This window comes from Passer montanus, unplaced genomic scaffold, assembly GCF_014805655.1.
Source record: "Passer montanus isolate IOZ18808 unplaced genomic scaffold, ASM1480565v1 scaffold11, whole genome shotgun sequence".
In the NCBI taxonomy this organism is placed as follows: domain Eukaryota; kingdom Metazoa; phylum Chordata; class Aves; order Passeriformes; family Passeridae; genus Passer; species Passer montanus.
This window is the reverse complement of record NW_024357613.1, coordinates 16,090,720-16,111,169: the sequence shown is the minus strand read 5'-3', so window position 1 is coordinate 16,111,169 and position 20,450 is coordinate 16,090,720. Positions and strand designations below refer to the sequence as shown.

General features: G+C 40.2%; 1 protein-coding gene across 7 annotated transcripts in view; it reads right to left on the bottom strand.

Annotated features, from left to right (window-relative positions):
- FILIP1 (filamin A interacting protein 1) overlaps positions 1-20,450 on the bottom strand; it is a 102,540-nt gene that overhangs the window by 29,904 nt on the left and 52,186 nt on the right. For all 7 annotated transcript variants that reach the window (XM_039726259.1, XM_039726235.1, XM_039726250.1 and 4 more), the window contains 2 exons: positions 12,675-12,848; positions 10,498-10,676 (listed from right to left, as the gene is read on the bottom strand). In XM_039726259.1, coding sequence (XP_039582193.1) covers positions 10,498-10,676; positions 12,675-12,848 — 353 coding nt within the window. The remainder of the gene's footprint in view (positions 1-10,497; positions 10,677-12,674; positions 12,849-20,450) is intronic.

Sequence of the window (20,450 nt, the reverse complement as noted above, 5' to 3'; positions counted from 1 at the left end):
CTCTTGCCCTGAACACAAAATACCACACACTTGTCCACCACATCCATCCCACAGCCCTGCCTTTGCTACTGCTTTTTGCCTGTGTTCCAGAGGTGCAGCATAAATGGGCACCTCTCCCCTCAAAAAAAAAAAAAAGAAAGAAAGAAAAAAAAAAACCAACCAAACAAACTGAAAAATCCCAAAAATACAAACCCTTCACAACTGTGAAAAACCACCAAATAAACCCCCTTACACCAAAACGAAGCTTTTTGATTACCACATAACTATTTACCCCAAAAAAAAAAAAAAAAAAAAAAAAAAAAAAAAAAAAAAAAAAAAAAAAAAAAAAAAAAAAAACTGAAAAATCCAAAAAATACAAACCCTTCACAACTGTGAAAAACCACCAAATAAACCCCCTTACACCAAAACGAAGCTTTTGGATTACCACATAGCTATTTACTACAGCTCATGCAATTCTAAGGTTTACTGGTTGCATTAGATTTGTGTCTGTCCCCACAGCTCCCCTCCCCAGCCAAAACACACAGCCTAGACTCACCCAAGGTTTGAGCCTGCAATTTTAACCTTTTACTTCTAGTTGCTTAGAGCAGAATTCAAAAAATACTCCCATAAATATCTGGAATGCAATCAACGAAGAATTTTAAAAGGAAAATATAAAGAAAACAAAGAAAAAAGCCTCAAAAAAACCCCACCCAAACCCAAACCAAAAATACACAACCAGTACACATATAAATATGAATGGTCACAGGCATCTGATTTTTGAGCAGATCTGTATTTTGGTTGCCCAGATTTGGATGTTTGTTGCACATCCAAGGATTTGTTGCCCACCATTGGTAATCCTGTCATCTTGCCTGAACTGAGCATCATTCTTCACCTGAAGTTATTTGGGCCTTATGAAGTACATGTCTTTAAAAGCCAGGGCTTTATTCTGAGGACAAGAGAGACATGGGCTGACCACAGCCCTTACACAAGAACAGGAGCTGTCAGTGCTTCCATTCAAAGAAACACTTACTTGCACCAGCCCCTGTGCATGCCTTGCCACAAAAACAGCATGTGTGGTTTTATTTCTCTCCTCAGTCTGAAATACTTCTAGTTTGCTCTACACCTTTCCGAGATCATGTCCTGACTGTGGCCTGTTGAGTATGTGAACAGCAAAAAAAAAAGGACAGGGAAAACTCAGGTTCCAAGATGGAGAGCAAGCAAGGGGAAACTGGGCCAGTTTCATACAGTAAGTGGGAATTAGAAGGTGCTGTACTTGCTTTTGTCTTCAAATTTCTTTCTTCCATATCTGTATTGCCCTCTGAATAACTGCAGGGCTTGTGCAGTCTGGCCTTATTCCTCTCCAATCAGTTATTCAGTCGTTAGCTGTTGACTTCCACTGAGCATCCTCACTTACAAATCACTATTGGTTTTTAAAATCTTTTAGTGACATAAATGCAAATGATGCCTCATGCACAAGGAGGCAAAAGCTTACAGCCTCCTTGGTGGAATCAACAGGCAATACTGACCAAAAACAATGCAAAACACAAAGGGATAATTTGACTGTGGAAAAATGCAAAAAATTATAGTAATTAAAATGATTGCTATTATTATTATTATTATTACTAATATTATTATTTTTTATTATTATTGCAGTTGTTGTTGTTATTGTTGTTGTTATTATTACTATTATGTTTCATTATTATTGTTGTTGTTGTTGTTGTTATTACTATTGTTATTACAATTGGTATGATGAACCAAAATGCATATATAAGTTATATAAAATATTATTTTACAGGAAATATGTACTGCTGACAGGTTATTTTTCTGGAGAGCAGACTCCCATGCAGAAGCTACAATTCCACCCAATAAACTGCTGTACGTAATACATTTATATATGCATGTATAGACTTCTACAGGTACAAGTGTACACACATTTCGGAATTCCTGCTCTGATTCTATTAATCCCATTAATCAAGAAGAGCTCTACTGACTTCAAAGGAATTGCAACAATGCCAACTTTGTGCTCATAAAATCCAGCATTGGGATTATTTCCTAAGACCTGAAGAAGATGGATGTAGAAAGCTTGGGTGTGCTAATGGTGGGCACAAGGCAATGGTGCTTGTCACTGAAAGCGAGTTGGAGCGACAGCCCTTGTTCTGTCAGGTGAGGACAGGAGGCAGTGGAAGCAGGACAGACTCTCCTCTGCTGCAGGATGAGCTGTGCCCATGTCACATGAGCTGCTCACACTGCCTTTGGCTGCGACAGACACCGCTCTGCCCCTGCTGGTTTTGGAAACCAGGGCTGTATCCCAGGCAGTAATTTTCAAAATGAAAAAATGTTGAAAGCTATGCATCATTTTAAAACAAGTTAAGTCATCTAGGAAAAGCCTGACATTTAAATGATGAAAGAGAATACATCTATCCCTTTTTGGTTTCTCTGAAAATGAACTATTTAAATGGAATTGTACAGGAACTTTCATTCTATGATATATGTACTTGTCACCAAGAGATACTTTTTCAGCTATGACATAATTGCTATCATCAGAAAAACATTGCTGTCATTCTGCTATAATTTAGCCTCATTTACTGCTCATTTCTTTATCTTTCCTCATTAAGGCATTACATGTTCAGCTACATTACTATTAATTATTCCCTAACATAAGCAACTGCATAACAAAGCTGTGTGAGTAATTGATTTTTCAGTTTCAGAGCTAAACCAAGAATTAAAAAATATATTTTAAAAAGCTTTTCCTTTTTCCCTCATTCAAGTGAAAAAGTGTTTCATGTGCATTTCAGTGAAACATTTGTTTGTTTCAGATCAGTAATTTCATTTCCATTTTTGTCATTTTGAAAAAAACAGGGGATAGAAAGGACTGTAGCTTGACCCAGTTCACCAAACCAACAAGCAAAAAATCCTCCCTTTTTCAGAAGATCAAGTGATCTGCCTGGACCAGTGAATTCCTCTGTCTGGGAAATTTGAATACACAGGCCCTGACCTTCAAGAAGATTTTCAACTCTTTGGTGAAAAGAACCCAAAATTATGTAAGTGACTTGTAAAATAGAAGAATTTTTCCCAGGAAGAATGGGAGCAGACAACCCAAGGAACCAGTGATGTGACCAGGAAGGCTTCCTCTGAAAGGCATATTCAGGTCCCAACAAGTTGACAGAAGGATTAAAATTCTATCGTGATCCAGGTGAGTGGCATAATCACAGGGTTATTTGATATGTTTTTTTGAGTAGCTGGTCTTGTGAATTAGGTCACCACATTTTCTTTGCTGACATTAATAATAGTCTTACACACAAAATGGTATGTCTTAATGAGTTTTTTAAAAGTTAGTTGAAATGCTACCTATGGCAACACAATATTATAGTCAGGCACCTACTCAAGTACCTTACAAATAGGTGGTGAATTAGACATTTTGCATTTCTCTGCCCTCACTTTTGCGCAGGCCTTGGCAAATTTCACAGGAACGCTTTGTCTGGACATTTGCACCTCCTGGATTTTTTTGTTTCTGCCCTAAGATTTCTTCACGTCCAATCCTTAAAAAGAAATTAAAACTGAAATGATGGAAATATAAAACTCATTATTTCTAATCTCCACTGCTGCTGGAGATGCTGCAGGAATGGGAAGAGATGCACGACTTAGCACTCTTTTGGGGAAAGAAGATGGAAAAAGCATTACATCTGTTTAGGGTTAGGAAAGCTTCCATATAGGCTCGCTGATTCAGAAGTCACTGATTCAAACCCCCCTAGTCAGATGATGTCTTAAGGTTCTTGATACAACTTATGGAAGTTATCGGACCATACAGAACATGGACATTAGTAGGGTGTAAGGGCAGTAGGTCATATACTTCACTAATTAGACTGCATCTCTGCACAGGTAAACTTTCATTTAAACATAAAGCAAATATCCAACATGTTCAAGCTCGAGAGCCTATTATGTATTTATACTTGTAAATAAGTGGTATCTATTTAAATTTTTTAGAAATCCACTGAAACCTGTTTCTAATCTTACTGAATGAGGAAGCAATTTTCCCTACATGACCCTGATTCAATTCTTGTTTTCTTTGCCTAAAAAACGACAGCTTAAAAAGATGGCCTCAGTAGAGCTGCGAACTGATATTTATTTCAGTAGTATAATAACTCTGAAACATGCCAAAGGCCTCCTAAATGTTCAAATTGTTACCTATTGCACCCTGGACACAGATTGAGTTCGTGAGTAGATTTTGAATGAAGTAATTTTTTCCCCCTGTCTGACCCTGGGAGCATTTGAATTGATGATTTTAGCAAGCAAACTTGCTAGGAATAATGAAGTACATATAGTTTTGTATAATAATTCTCTCTCAAGGGCTGTGAAGCTGATGCCTACTTAGAAAAAAAATTGGAAAAGTAGCTGAAACAACACATGATGCCATTTTATATAATCCCAGAAGTGACTGAAAGACTGGACAGTTTTGAGGGCTATCCAAGTGTAAAGAGATGGATTTGGATTAGTCCCAGCTCACATTGTGTAAGACTTGCAATACTTTCATATTGTTTCTCCACAGTCAGATGTAACTGTTTGTTCTCTCCTTTTCAAATTACCTTTGGAACCATTTTTTTTTGGAAGCTGGGACCAGATTCGTTAGTTAAAACATAAACTTTGAGTCGTCTCTGCCTTTCAGTCAGCTAGAGCTGTAAAACAGGACCTGCAAAATGGATGGCCTTCAGATTTACTTAACTGTGCAAAAACTGTATTTGTCGTTGCCAGGTTTTTTAATTCATTTCTTTTAATAGACTACCCCAGAATTTCTGATCTGTGACCCTGTGAATATATTATATTGACAGAAAATAACCAGCTTTTCCAAACCATGCCAATGGCATGTCAGCCTGAAAATAACAAAAATGCACTGCTGCCCTTGTCTTCTACATTATAATATTAAAAGTTTAGAGATGCCTCTTACTGAAAAGTAGACAAAGTAGACTCAGTGCTCTAGTAAGGCTAGTAATGTGTGGTAAAATGAGTAACTGCTGTAGGCAATGGTGAAGTCCCTTTGGGATGGCTTTTCCTTTTTTTTGGTCACAGTTTGGAAACCAGGACACAGAAACAGTCTCCATATGAGGAAAAAAAAAGCTAGAGTACAAATATGGCTAAAAACTCTTGGGGGAAGAAAAAAGAAGATAACAAAAATGTTTCTGTAAAGTAACTTAATTTCCGGACTTTAGAAGAATCACCAACAGATTGCAGTTACAGGCCAAAATCTGTGTTATATGTTTGGATCTTACACCTCACCCCAATACTTCTGTATGGGCCTATTATTACCACAGAATTTGCCTTTATGGTGGTAAATAACAGAAATTTATTAGTCCTGAACACTTTATATTTTTGGCTTATTCTCCAAACAAGTAATTGACTGATGGATTCTCTGCCCTGCTATCTTCCTGCCAGCTCCTTTCTTTTACAGTCTTCATAAAAATCAAAGGAAAACACAAACTGGAAAGGCAACACACATAAAATCTCCAATCTATATCACATTCCAGCCTTTACACTTGTTTGGATCCATAAAATACAGGGAAACAAAAAGGCAAGCACTTCCCAATGGAAGGCTTGGTGCTGCCGTCTCGTGGGAAAAGGGAGAAGGGAAGCTTTGGTAATAAAAGCAGAAATGCAAGAAGGGGAGACAAGGGAGTTTGAAAACTTGTTAACATCAACACTCCCATTTTTGTTTCAAGAGGGCTGTGTGCTTTATTGCTCACTGATCAGTTTCCTTTGCAGGTGATGTGGGCCCAGAATTACATCACCAGCAGAGCAGCCAAGAGCATCTCGGTGCCAGCATGACTGAAGTCCAGAGGAATGTATTATCACAGACCTCCGAGGGCCTTGCCAGTGCATTCCTTGCTGGGGGTGCTGCAATGGGGAAGGCAAAGAGGAGACAATTTTACGTGAAGGCTGAAAGGGAACTTTGTGGAGGAAAGAGCTGGGGTCACAGTCTTGCTGTCTCCTCTAGGCAGATCTAATTATGGCCATGTACTTCAAAAAGAGGGTTTAACTAAAACCAGATTTAGCAGGGCAATGCTTAGGAAGTACAGACTGAATCTTCAGCCTTGCCCTTGAGGAAAACGTGAAATCCTTCAGTGCACCGAGAACACTCGCAGTGGTTAAAAGAATAATTTGAAGCACAGGAGGAAAGCAAGAAGCAATATTAAATCCTCATCACTTCAGTAAAGTCTTAAAAGAAAACATTCTATCCTTTAGCACAGACAACGCTGAGATACTGGGTGTATATTTCCTGATCACTGTGTGGTGGGGTGACAGAGTGTCAGCAGTCTCAGGGATCATGCTGGAAATGACCAAATGACACACAAAGCAGTACACGGATGGATCCCCTGTAACAGCTCCAACAGAGCCTTTCTGTCACATCACACCCTCTGTTTGGCAACTCACATCTCATCCATACAAAAGAAATTCCCTCCTCCTCCCATTTTTGCAGGCTTTCAGGCTATTTCTTCTATCCATTCTGGATGGCAGGACTGGCTCAGTGGTCTTCACCTCAAGCTTCTTTCTGAACTTTTAAAATCAATGGGACCTTTCCAGTGCTTTTAATAGGAGCAAAATGTGCTGTCAACCAACAGGATTAAAAGAAGGGCACAAGAAAAAAATTCCAGAGATTAGCACCTCTAAAAATGTCAGCATTTTAAACCTCATCTCCTAGGTAAATCAAAACGTCAAAGAAATGCTGAGATTACAAAGATCTCTGCCCTTTTCCACCAGGAAAAGAAGCCCTGCTAATCAAATGAAAAAGTTTATATTTGATAAAATAAATATTTCCCCCTCACCCTGCCCCCAGTTCCCTAAAAGGGAAGGCAGGAGGGCTGGGACTAAGCAGCACAGAGAACAGCCAAGTACCATTTCATGTTAAGCCTGCTTTATACAAGAATTTTTGGGGTCATGAAGTACCAATAGCTGGTTTAGCTGTGCCCAGCTCAGCCCAAAGTCACGCCACCAGCTCCCTCCCCAAAGCACAGCTGAAGTTCATGAGGGTGCCTGTGCTGGGAAGACTAATTTTATCCCTGAGGTTGCTGATGCCTGCTCTGCTGCTCTCCAAGAGCCCACTGCAAGCCACAGCATCAATGCAGTTCTGACCAGACCCTTCATTCTCCACCTCTCAGACTAGAGACTCCTTACACCACCATCTATCATCCAAGTCTCTGAGGGGGCCTGGGGGCCTTCAGCTCCTCTCCATATTCCTCAGCCTCCTCAGGAGGCTCCAGGAAGATGTCTGCTTCTGCATTCCCCAGAATCAGAGTTACCCAAGCACAACTTGATGTTAGAGGAACAGCAGCAGAGGGAGGCAAGCATTGAAAAGGGAAATTTGCACAGAAAAATAGAAAATACTGTCCATAACTTTCAAACCTCATTAGATACTATTATAGCATACTATAGGGAAATTTGCAAAATGCTTCAGCCACCATGTCCGTAGAAGCACCTTCCACTAAAAGTACCAGATTTCTTTCATCTCCACCTGGAAAATGGTCATCACTACTCTCTTCCTGTAACATGCAAACCTTTTCACAATCTTGCTTCAGGTCAGTTGCGCTTGGTCTTGCAGAGCCAACAGCAACAGTGAGGCCCTTCAGCCTTCTCCATTTACCCCCACGTCCCCAGCTGTCTGCATTTTGAATATCCCAGTGCACAATTTTCTCTTTTTCATACTTTTCATGTGTCATTATTTTTGAGAAATCATGTTTTCCTGTTACTTCCTTCCTGTATGAGGCTGGCCTAATAACTAGTTACTCATTGGAACTGTTTGCTTTCATATCATGTTATTGTAGATAGATTAGAGATAATGTATGAAAGCGCATGTAAAAAATATTCCAAAGTAAATACATTAAGAGAGTGTTAGACATACATTAGAACTGAGGCATATTTCTTTCTTAAAGAATCCCCTTTTTGCTTTGTTCAAACTTTCACAAGACAGCAAAAGCAGACGTGGCCTGCGAAAGTTGATGTAGACAACAATGGTTAGGGAAGATTGATAAAATCTTCCTTGTGAGGAAAGAAACTGCTGAAATTACTTAGAGCCAGTATAGAAATTATTACTTCTCCCATTGTAGCAGACTGCTGTGAGATGGCCATCCTGCAGCACTGTTCTTCCTCTGGCTCACCCTGTCTCATTAACATTATAACTGCGAGTGCAGCAGAGTGGCTGACGGGCAAAGTTCAACTCTGTGTCCCTTTTCATTTTCATGGAGACTACAAGTCTGTTCAGCTCTTAATAAAATAACTCTCAAAGTACCACAGTAAAATGAATTATATGTATAGTGATACTTATAAAACAAGAATGCCTATGCAGGACCTTGAAAAATGCCTTTGGGCAGGTCAGTTCTCTGTCCCAATATGTAGAGTGAGTATGAGTTCCTTGTATGCTTTAATCTGTTGCAACTTAATTTTTCCACTTCAAACTCTTTCTTTATGAAAAAATCTATTGCCACTTTGGGGCTTTCCTAAAAAGGCATCCTATTACCCTCTCTTTCTTTGTGAATATAGCTGTCAAACAATACTACTTCTAGTTTTTAATATCTACAAAAATGTGGGTGCAGCCTCAGTTTCATATGCACTCTGAAAACAAAGGTAAGAAATAGAGATTAAGACTTGATGCTTAGCGTGTGGTTTCCAGCCCATCCTGGTTTTGCCAATCTGCTCTGCAAGTGATCTGAGAGGAGGAACCTAAGAGGGAGGTACATGCATCTTGGTTTTCTGTGTTTAGCTGCACATCATGTTCTCTCTGCTTGGTCACTACTATCTTGAAACAAATTAGTGTCAGAGACAAACAAAGTGGATTAAATAGCAAACATCAGATTTCTGGTGTTACTCAACATAAATCAAATGGGCTCCAGCACTGCAATTATTCCCTTGTATCCACCAGTACAGAGGCACTGGTGAATAAAGCCAGTGGATTTAGATGCTCTTAAAGAGCTGCTTTCAAGAGAAATTCAAATTCAAATTTTCCTTTTCTCATTGCTGTTTTTCCAATAATTGTAGAATGTAGAAAATTTGAAGTTTGAGAGAGCAGGAAGGGTAAGAGAAAATGCCCACAGATATGAGACATGATATCTTAGTGGTAAGACAAAAAGCTCTTTAATCACTTCATTAAAGGAAGTCAATTCAACCCAGGTCATAATAGTAGACTATTTAGTGACTTTCACACATTAAGACGGAATAATAAGAAGGCAACAATTGTCAAATTAATGTGAATATTACAATGTAAGAACAAATGTAAATGGTATTTTAATACCATTTTTTTAGCATTTTAGTGGCTGCATGTCCACATATACATGGATATTCAGCATAGAGACAAAATGTCTTCTATGAGAATCAGATGTGAAGCTGTTCCTTACTTGAAAATACATCTTTTATTTCTTAAAACATATTTTTTTGTCTTGGGTTTTACATTTTTTCTTTTCTACTGTGAGAATCAATTTGCTAAGATGCAGAAGCATTTTTTCTTCTTTAAAGTTTGCCAATCAACCCAGGAAAGCAAAGACAGAACAAAACCAAAACCTTTTAAACCAGGAAATATGGTCACTGTAGCTCATGTGCCACCTACTCAAAGTTGGCGCTGAACTGAGTTCAGGAAATACACTAAACAGTTTTGCTCCTGGCTTTTTGCAAATGTCTGCCACAAGCCTGTGGTTTCCTCAAAAGCATTTCTTCTTTGAACTTGCCTTAAGTATTTTTCTTAGAGCCCTTTTTTTTTAAAGAAAGAAACAAAACATGGATTAATTTCAAGCAGTTTGGTATAAGAAAAGAAATTTCTTATTGAAAAACTGAGGGTGTTACTGAGTGCTCAGTCTTCAGCTAAGGTAGGTAATCTTTCTTTTCTTAGAAACAGAACAAATTAGTCGTCCGACAAGCAGGATAAATACTCAAAAATAAAAAAGAAATGTGGGTGAAACTGTGAGATAAACATCATAGATAGTCCATCACAGGCTGGGCACATTTTGTAATGCATGATAATATTTTCTTCCAGATAACTTGCCTGAGGCATGCGTCTTCAAAATATGAAAAAGAATGCAAATGGTTTGTGACTTTGCAAGCCTAAATGCAAAGGGCATGGCAGAGTCCCACCACTTGTGTGCCAGTATCCTAATGTGTGTTGTGGTTTTCCTTGCCTTGCCCTCCTGCTGTGACAACAGTGCTCTGTCCTTCACAAAACTTGGCGCTTAGCTAAGAAAGCCAGTCCCAAACTTAGCCAACATAAATAACATCTGATCAAAAGCTACCTGGAGGTGAACCCAAAACGGGCATGACTAATTCAAAACAAATTTGTTTCTTAAGTCAAGCTCACACTACAGGAACATTCAGTGGTATTCCTCCAGCTCCAGACTTGCACAGTAACGTACTTACGAATTACATGAGTGGACTGACATTTACAGATGTTTTACGCGTAAGTTTAATGTCATTTAAACACAGAAAATACCTGGCTCTGTCACTGGTGAAAGACAAGCACTGGGACACTGGGGTTGGTCTTTTACTCACCTCTCCCGCTCCTGTTCCAAGAGGTTGGTAAAGTCATCGCTCTTGTTCATGTAGTCTGTATGTTTTTGTTTCTCATTCTCTAGCTCGTAAACGGTGCGGCGATGGCACTTCTCTGCCAACAGGAGCTGTTCCAGCATGCGCCGGTACGTCTCCTTCTGCTTTTCTTCAAGTCTGTCCAGCTGGAGTGTAGGAAAGGAGAACAGACTGTTTTAAAGGTCTCCTTGCTTACTTCATCTGATTTATTGACCAACAATGTTGTGTTTGGTAAATGCAAGTCCCATAATTTTATGTCTTGGGTTTTACATAAAGCAGCAACTAGAAATAAGAATAACTGTCCCGTGAAAGTAATGATTTATTTGGATGACATATTAGCAATAAATATTTGCACAGTTTCCAAATACACAAAGGACAGAATTTCACTTAGCTTTAGGGTAACAAATAATATTGTTGCAGTGCTATATTTACCCTGTGGTGAGGTGCTGTGCACGCTTTCTTCATTTCACTGGGAAAAAGCTGTAGCTCATAACTCAGAGCCTGGGAGCCTGAATTCACACACCTGTATGGGGACTGGACACTTGCATGTGGAGCATAAAGTGTAATCTGAATGCTGAAATTTGAGTTACACATCTTTAACATACCTGTAAGTCTGCTGAGATATCCAAATTATTTAGATACTGTCCAGATTCAGTTTTACATAACCAAATACAGATAAATATGAGCCTCAGGAGTTTCCCCTCAGCCTGTTTTTTGACAGAAATACTCTTTATTTAATCACAACCATTTACCCATTTTGTCTTCTGCAGTTTTTCTTAATTTAATATGCCAACTGTTATTCAAACAAACATTAAACACAGGGAGGTGTGTCTAAAAAATTGCCAGGGCACTCTAAATCCACCAAGGCTGTTCATGTTGCTCCTTTTGCTGTTTCTTGGGTGTAGATGACCAACTCCAGCCTCCTCCCTGCTGAAGCAGCCCTCAGCCTTGGTATTTGTCTGGTTGCTCTGCCTACTCCCAACCCTTACCCTGTGGGAATCTCATCTTCCTCAGCCCCAGCTGCCCTGGGCTGCTGTTGTTTCACAGCACATCTCAGTAAACTGAGAGAAATAAGGGAGCAGGAGGACCATGGCAGTTTGCTCTCCAGAAGCTGACCATAGTGAAGTGAAAAAGTCATTGCATTTTATAAAAGAGCCAGGTTGGGTTCAGCTTTTCAGAGCAGATTTTTGCAATTAATTTTTCTATTTTATTTCAATGTAAGCCTTGTGAATCTGCACATGACAAAAGTTTTACATTGAAATCCTGTCAAATTACCAGCTTCTTGGGAAAAAGCTTTGCTAAGCTCTTTTAATCTTGTTTGAGAGTATTTTATGTATGCTCCCACATACTACGGTTTGATTTCCTTATTTACTAACATCCCAAAAATTCCAGGAGATGCTTCAATGAGAATACACAGTACAAAGATATCACATGGCAGACAGAACTGCTGGTGAACAAATTAAATGTTCTAATTGGATGAACTATGTTGTTGCATGCTCCTTCCCCATGACCTGGACTGTTATGAAAGTATGAACAGGAGCAATGGCTGTTTATTTTGGCATTCACTCTGGCCTCAGACATTTTCAGGTCTACTCTAATTCTTAGGTCTTCTTGACATTCATTTATTGCTTAAATTTTAAAGTAGGGAGTCCTATAAGTCTCCTTTAGGGTCTGAACTGACTTTGCAGTCCTAGAGTTTAAGTGATGTAAAATGAATATAGATTTATTATCCCATAAATATGGTCAAAGTCAATCTCCAAAGGTCTTATTTTCTTAACTACCCTCATGACAGTGTTCCAGTGTTCCAAGAAAATCAAGGAGCAGTTACCAGTGCTGTGAGCAGTAGAGGTTGAAGTCTGTAATTGAAAATAATTTAAAAACTAGAAATTTAACACCCAAAGATTTTGGTCTTGCTTAACACTAACAACCCTAAGAAGCATACAACCTCTTTATGGTTTGTGTTCAAATCCACTGACTTCACTTAAAAATTATTCTGCATATGAGTGAAAAAGATTTTATTTTCAGTGTACAAATTCTGTGCTATCCTCTTGCATGCTTTGCATACATCCAAAATATATGGAGTCTCACTTTTGCTTAGGCTTCTCCCTGCACATACATAATGTTGTCAATCAAGAAGTTGTTACCTCTGAAATCGGTTTCTCGTAGACGTCTTCCCCTACAGACTTCTCTTGGGCAAGGATGGCATCCCTGTGTAGCACTCGAAGCACGTTTTCTGGAGTTGCAGACCCATAATGAGCTTCTAAAACTTCAGGTTTGGTTTTCTCTGTCTTCAGCATGTGGATCACATCCTCTCTTGCCTGTAATATTGCAAATCACTATCATGAGTCACCCTGTTAACCAAAAGGGAACCTGGGGAAAATAGGGGCATTTCATATGTACAGACTGCATACAAAAATAAAATAAATTTTAAAAATGACAGGCTGTCAATGCAAATATAAAAATTTTGGGAGATCTCAGATTAAACATGATCTGTCCAATACAAATATTGCACTTTAAGGGATGAATTATTCTGTTCCTGCATGGCATTACATTTGAATATTATGAATTTTTATCTGAGTTGCAATGATAGGCAGGGAACATAATTATTCTTCATACACTGAATCTTGGTTGCTGCCCATGCTGTTCCCTGAAGGAATAAGAAAATGAGGAGAACAAGCAGCACAAGTAAGCTGAACTAATATTTCTCAGACAGCTACTTCCTAGTCACTCCGTAACTGAATTTGCAACTAAATACTCTTTTCAAGTAAATTTTAAAATAAATTTTTATTGCTGGTTTTTTGGTTTTTTTGGTTTTTTTTGGGTTTTTTTTGTTTGGTTTTTGTTGTTGTTGTTGTTGTTGTTGTTGTTGTTGTTGTTGTTGTTTTTTTTGGTTTGTTTTTTTTTTTAACAAAACCCTAGACATGTTGCAGACCCCAGTTAACCAGACAAGGAAAGTGTGAGCAAATCCTCCCAGCCATGGAGGATGGCTGTGCTGCTGGAGCCAGGGCTGGGAGCAGGGGTGCCCCTGTGGCCAAGGGCAGCCTGGAGCTCCCTGCCCCAGGTGGAAGCCCCCAGCATAAGCAAACATCTGGGCATGACCAGACAGCTCTGTGAGGCCACCTGGCTATGAATAAGGAGCATTTTAGGGCTATGATGTGAACAAACACTTAAGCCAGGGCTCTGTTTCTAATGGTACTTGCCAACACCTGTTAAGCCATCTGTAAAATGGGGGCAGGGCACCTGCTTGTGTTTCAAGGCATGTTTATGAGGCCCTAGTCCAGGGAGCGACTGTAAAACCTACAGGTTTTTGGTGGGCAAAGGGGAGCTCCTGGATTTCCCTAGAGAACATCTTTCCCACAAGTGCAAATGGATGGGGGAGCAAAAGAGTATGGGCAGCTTTCTCTTGCCTGCCTTCCTGACTTCCCAGCTTAGGAAGTAAATTAAGCACTAAGGAAAAGTTCAGACATTTAAGAAAAAATCCTTTACAAATCCTGCCCCTATGTAAGCAATGACTGGTTTAAGATTTATGAACTGACCAACTCTTCATGCTTTTCCATGCCGTTCATAACAGCATTCAGTTCATCCCTGTAGCAAATCTTAAATCTTTACCCAGAACCACAGAGGCACCACAGCTCAACAAAATGACTTTATTTCAAAATGAGTAAGAAAATAATTTTGGGAAATGGCAAAGACCCTTTAATTTATTTTATTTTATTATTTAAAACAGTTTAACATGAAAATAAATAATGAGCTTCTGGCAAAGATCATGCCATCGAATTAAGAACTAGCCCAATATATATAACCTTACGTATAACATTTTGTCACCTGAAGTAAAATCTTTGCACTTGCCTGCAAGACACGAAATGCAAATTGGAATGGTATTAATCTTATATCAAAATGAGACTGGGAAAGGTTCATCACTCATGGATATTATAACTAAGTGAATTATGTGAGCTAGTCCCAAAGAAAGGCAGAAGACTACATCACATCCTAAGACTGTGCCATTCTCAATACAGGAAAGATGTTATTTTAGGCAGGTTCTTGACAGGTTTGTGAATGTATTACTTTTCTCTATCCCTGTAGAAATAACAGATGTCTTAGTGTCTTCATCACCATGAGGCCAATACTTCTATATTGAAGAAAAAGCCTTTAAAAGGTCTAGTAGGATAGCATGGGAGTATGGAGGGATTCCTAAATATCCAGATTTTATGATGTGTTGTTTTAAGCCGTTTTAGGAAGAGGCAGTTCTGAGGCCATGAGGTTCATCCTGTCCCAATGAACTAATTTGGTATCCTGCTGTGTGCTTCCCAGCAGGGGCCCTGTGCCACGGGCATGCTCAGGGAGAGCACTGTGCAAAGGGAGCACCAACACAGAGGGATGGGGATGAGGGACCAGCTCCCTTCTACCCTCTGCACCAAGGGACACAACCAATCATGTTGAAACGTCTTTTTATTTTGATTCTGTGCACACAAAGCTTCATGCCCCATACAGCTCTTTCCTCAGGAACAGGCACACCTCAGACCCTGTTTGGCAGGAGGATGAGTTCATTCTCTCACGTTGGAGCTGTTGCGCCCCGGATGGCATAATTAAACACTGGCAGGGCTGGGCAGAGCAGACAGAGACAGCTCAGGATTTAACACTGTGAATAGGCAGAGCAAAAGGCTGGACTCCAGCCCCTGCAATGGTTATTTGATACAGAAATAGCTGTGGAGGCAGCTGCTCTGCCCAGCAAGTGCCCCAGCCCCTGTTCAGTTGTGCACTGCCTGACTTTCCTTCAGGCCTCATTAGTCTGTCATCACTCACTGTTAAAATGGAGCAACTTTAGCACAAGGGGGTAGGAGTAAGAGTCCCTGAAACAGCTAAGAATGTCCCTGCTAACTGAGAAAGGCTTCTGGATGCTGCAGGTTTGGGTCCCCCAAAAGCCAGAGAGAGTCAAGCCAGAGGGAGCTGAGCCAAGGGAATGGATGATGCTGAGTGGAGAAACTGACACTCCAAGAAGGAAAATAGGTGCCCAAGCACAGTTCAGAACTTTGAAGAAAAAACCCATTCATTGCTTTATCTCTAAGTGGAAGCAGTGACACACCCAAGGGAACAGGGTAGGATGGTCAGCACTGAGCACCCCTGGCTGCAGCCCCTGGTAGGGGGTACCCAGCCCAGAATCAGGCTGAGTGGCACCATCCCCAGGGGCACAGTCAGCTGCCCTGTCCTGTACCCTTCCTGGGTACCCCACACTGCTGGCCCTTGGGATTTGGATGGCATTAATGTGGCAGGCTGCCTTTTGCCATTTCTGGGCTCAGCCATTTCTCCTGTCCTTATCTTTTCCAGGGTATCGGTTAATTCACTGAGTACTTTGTTTCAGTTGTGATAACAGCTTGTGAAAAACAGATGACAAACAGACACACAGGTTGCTAGGAAGCACTGGACCAAAAAGGGAACCTAATGCTAATAATAAACTGGAGACAAATTTGCTTTTATTTGGTCAGAAACAAGCTCCATCACAGGGAGATTCTGAAGGGCAGCTGACCTAGGTCAGAGAGACATCCAGGCAACATCCATCAGCCTCAGGGTTTGTGAATTCCAGTTAGCCTCAGGATAATGTAGAGGGAAGGAGCTGAAACAGCATCCCTGCGTATCTTGTGATTTCATATTTCTCCAGATGACCAATTTTCCCCTGAAACAACTAGAAGAGAGGTCAGACAGAGATGTTTTCTTCCAATGTATAGTGATCTGCAGGAAACAGACCATTTTCAGAAAACAAGTCAGAATAATCCTGCAGAGGAGTGCTGGGGCTGCTTCAATATTCATACCTGTGAAGAGGCATGAGAGGCTCAAAGTGGGGGTCCCTAGCTAAGAAGAGGGGACTTTGCTGGCAAGCTGTTTCTACTGATGGACATCTACTGCTGGTGCCTCTCTTGCCCCAGAGCACAATGCTGTTTTGCATAAATCGTAATCTAGGAGACAAACACAAGGAAGCTATTTCAAACTGCAAGTAAACTGGCGTATAAATCCCAGAGAACAGTTTTTAGCTGTTTTGGTAGAAGGAACATGATGTTTGGCACAGGCAAATAATTTCTCAAGTCCTGCTTTTTTTTTGTTGTTGTTTTTTTGTTTTGTTTTGTTGGTGAGTGATGAGAAAGAGCATCCAGGCTTGAGAAGACTGCATATTGCAACAGTTTGTAACACAATGAAAATTATTTGCAAAAGTCCAGAAGACTGCAATTAGTCAGAGAAGCTCTTTAAAGTCAAAATACAGAATTAAAAAAATTTACTTTTATTAGTTTTTCCTTACTTCAGTTGTCCTACAGAAAACACTGAGCTACCTTTCTGTCTATATTGTTAAGATTGTGAGTTCTTGAAAAGAAAGATCCTTTTCCATTAATAAAGTGTCCCAAGTACCGGATTCTCTAAGCAGTAGGAGCAATAAAGATAGATTAAAGAGGTGCTCATTTAACTCCTTTGGTTGCCCCTGCTGATAGAAGAACTGCAAAAGTTGAACTATGTCTAAGCTTGTTTTATGCTTACTGGAGGCGCCAAAATATAAAGGCTGATGACCTCAGTTCTTGAGTACGCCCATGGAGGGCCTGAGGTGCTGTGGAGCACTGCTGTCCCACAAAGTTTTGCCTGACCTCCTTTCCCTCCCCTCTATTCCTCACTCATGAGTGCACTTACCAACGAGGTGGGGTCTGCATTACTACCTGGGAAATGCAGGACAATGCTCCCCTTCTCTCACAGTGCACACTGCTTGCCCAGATGGAAGGCTGTCATGAGCCCACTCCTCACAGGGCTACCCTGAAACACTCACTTTTTGGCAGAATAAAGTAGAAGGACTTTGTTTTGCTCACCGACTTGAGCAGAGCAGGGGGCCGTGCTCCAAACCTCGCTTTACTACATGCCTAGTAAAATATTTAAAAGATATAGAAAGGATGTAAAGAGGTTCCTGCATAAAATTGAAACCATCTAGGAAACAATAGCATGACTCTGCTGCTTGTAAAAGGGGTCCGGCAGCCTAGCAACCAGATTCCTGGTCAATGGAAAGACTGTTACACGAGCTGGGCGTTCAGACATGCTTCTTCCTCATCCCTGCCCCGCCAATTTACTACAGCCCTCTCTCCCCATTCCCACAGTCTTTGGCCTCTCCCATGAGCCTGCCGACAAAACTCAGCACCCACTAAACAGGGAATTTTTGCCACAGGCCGTTTGTCACCTGGGAAATGGGACTGAACTGATCAAACTCGTTTCATATAAGGCATCTGGTAAATCGGGGGATAAAAATCAGTTGTATTCAAGATGGGTTGAATGGAGTCGAAGTAATCACTGCCAGCTAGGAGTAAAACCCAAGTCAAGATCATTTGCCCGTACATGTCCTAAACCCTTGTCCTGAGTTTTTTTCCTAAGTAGCCTTCCTGCAAATTCATAGTTTGTCTCTCTCAAAATCAGTAACTGGTAACTTCATAGCTCCATGTTTGGAGGCATCTAACTACTTTGCACCTAACTACTTTAGAGAAATCTCAATATTTCAGTAACATGACAACAATCCTCTTAATTAGATGAAAGAAGTTTTGAAAATTCAGGAGCAGGAGTAGCGTTTACAAGAAATGCAATTATGTAATATTTTAGCTACCTGATATTTCCAGCTTTTTAATATTTATTTTCTGGTTATGAAGACACTTTATTATACCTACACAAGGAAGTGCACTAAGTAGCAGATGTTTAATACTTATGAAGTTGTATTTTTCTTGCCAGTGATTAATGACAAAAATAACTATGAAACCACAGACAGGAACTTTTATTTCTACTTGTGTTGTTGTTCCTTGCATTGCACACAGTTCAGGTTATTTATAGCACAACAGCTGCTCTGTTCAGCATCCGAAACTAGATAAGGTCACAGGTTATCCATGTAATGTTGGGGTCTTACCAGTGACTGATTTCCCAAATGCCAGTGGGCTTTACAAATATTTCTCCTAGAGTTAATAAACATCACACTCAAGGCATCCAGAGGGAGATCCAGGAGAATGTTCTCACTGCTTTCCACGCTATCCAGAACATAATGTGTTGCCATCAAGGCAGGAATAGCCTTATTTCTGAAAAGTTCCATTACAGACCTCAGAAACTGGATATCACTAGCTTAGTTAGTTGGTTTTAATGAAAGAAAGCACCTTCAAGCAGAGGTACTCAAACACCTGTATCTGAAAATGTTTCCTAACACTAATCCACTAGTCCCTGTTTAAGACCAGTAAGTTCCCTTTGTTCTTATCTTAGGAGGAAACAAAAATCATTAAAAGGGAAGTGTATGTTCTTAACTTTGTCTCATAATACTATGAATATGTATTCAGAACAAAATAAAAACTACTCCTGACAGCTGGAATGACACTTTTGTTAAAGACCTGATTGCTCACCCTACCCTTCATACTGCTACAATGACTGGGTAGCAATTTGCCTTCCAGAACAGTTATACTTATTGTACAAAGAATGTTTCAAAGCAGGGCGCTTAGATGCTCTATTGCATATTGCATCACACAAAGATTTTTTTGCCAAAAACTCAGTAAATATTTTTTTTCTTCTATACCAGATATCTGAAGTAGCCTTGGTTGTATCACTCACTAAGTGAGGCTAGCCATGCAAAATGCTGGCTAATTACATAAAATCATAGAATCATAGAAGTCCTGAGTTGGAAGGCACTCACAGAGAAAATCAAATCCAAATCCTGGCCCTGCACAGGACAGCCCTGAGAATCACATGTGTCTTGAGAGCATTGTCCAAATACTTCTTGAACTCTCTCAGGCTTGGTGCTGTGACCACTCCACTGGGGAGCCTGTTCCAGTGCCCAGCCACCCTCTGGGTGAAAAAACCTTTTCCTGATATCCAATCTAAACCTCCCCTGACACAACTTCAGGCCATTCCCTCACATCCTGTCTCTGGTCACCACAGAGCAGAGATCAGTGCCTGCCCCTCCTCTTCCTCTCACGAGGAAATTGTAACTGCAGTGAGATCTCCCCTAGACAGGACAAACCAAGGGACTCCAGCTGCTGCTCTATGGTTTCCCCTCTAAACCCTTCACAATCTTCACAGCTGTCTTTTGGACATGCTCTAATAGCTTTATATCTTTCTTATATTGTGGCACCAAAACTACACACTTGATTCAAAGTAAGGCTGCACCAGCAACATGAATACATTGGGTTTTTTTGCAAGGAAGAGTTTATGTACAGCAAAGGTTTTTTTACACCTTTCATCTTAGCTTAATTTCCTAATACTTGAAACTGTGAATTTCACTTGCATTAATTTCTTTTAACTTTTCTGTATTCAAGTCTAGGTGCATGATTTACTCTGGAGGTAGAGATTACTTCAGTGATGAAAAGTGACCATTTTGTACAAAGGGTAAGTGAAATATATATCCAGAAATACAAATGATCCCTCATGACCCTGAGGATGTTGAACAGAACTGTCCTGTCTTCTCCACACCGTGCAGAACTTTCTGTTCTTGTAGGACGCCTTTTGAGCTCTACACTGTATTTAATTTTATTGTGCTTTATCTTGTGATAGCTCAGAAAGTTCTTCTAAAATCAATACTGGAGAAGAGGCACATGATAGACTAGCTCAGCCACTGCATAAATCTTCTGAAGTGGCTCCAGAAGAATTACATCAGAAATTAATTTGGCCTCTTATGTTTGAAAAAGTCCCTGCTAAAGATTGCAGAGCTGAGAAGAAGCAGCACTGAGCAATGTATTACTTCTTCCAGCAAGCCTCGAAACAGATCAAATGAGCACTAGAAGACATCTGTCTGTTATTTCCTGCCCACACAGCTTTGTTCTGCTTTATTGCCAGAGCGCTCCATGGATGATGTCACTTTTTTCTGAAGAAAACAGGCCACCAGAGCCTTTCACTGACATAATTAATTATCTGTAGTCTGGGCCACAGCCAAC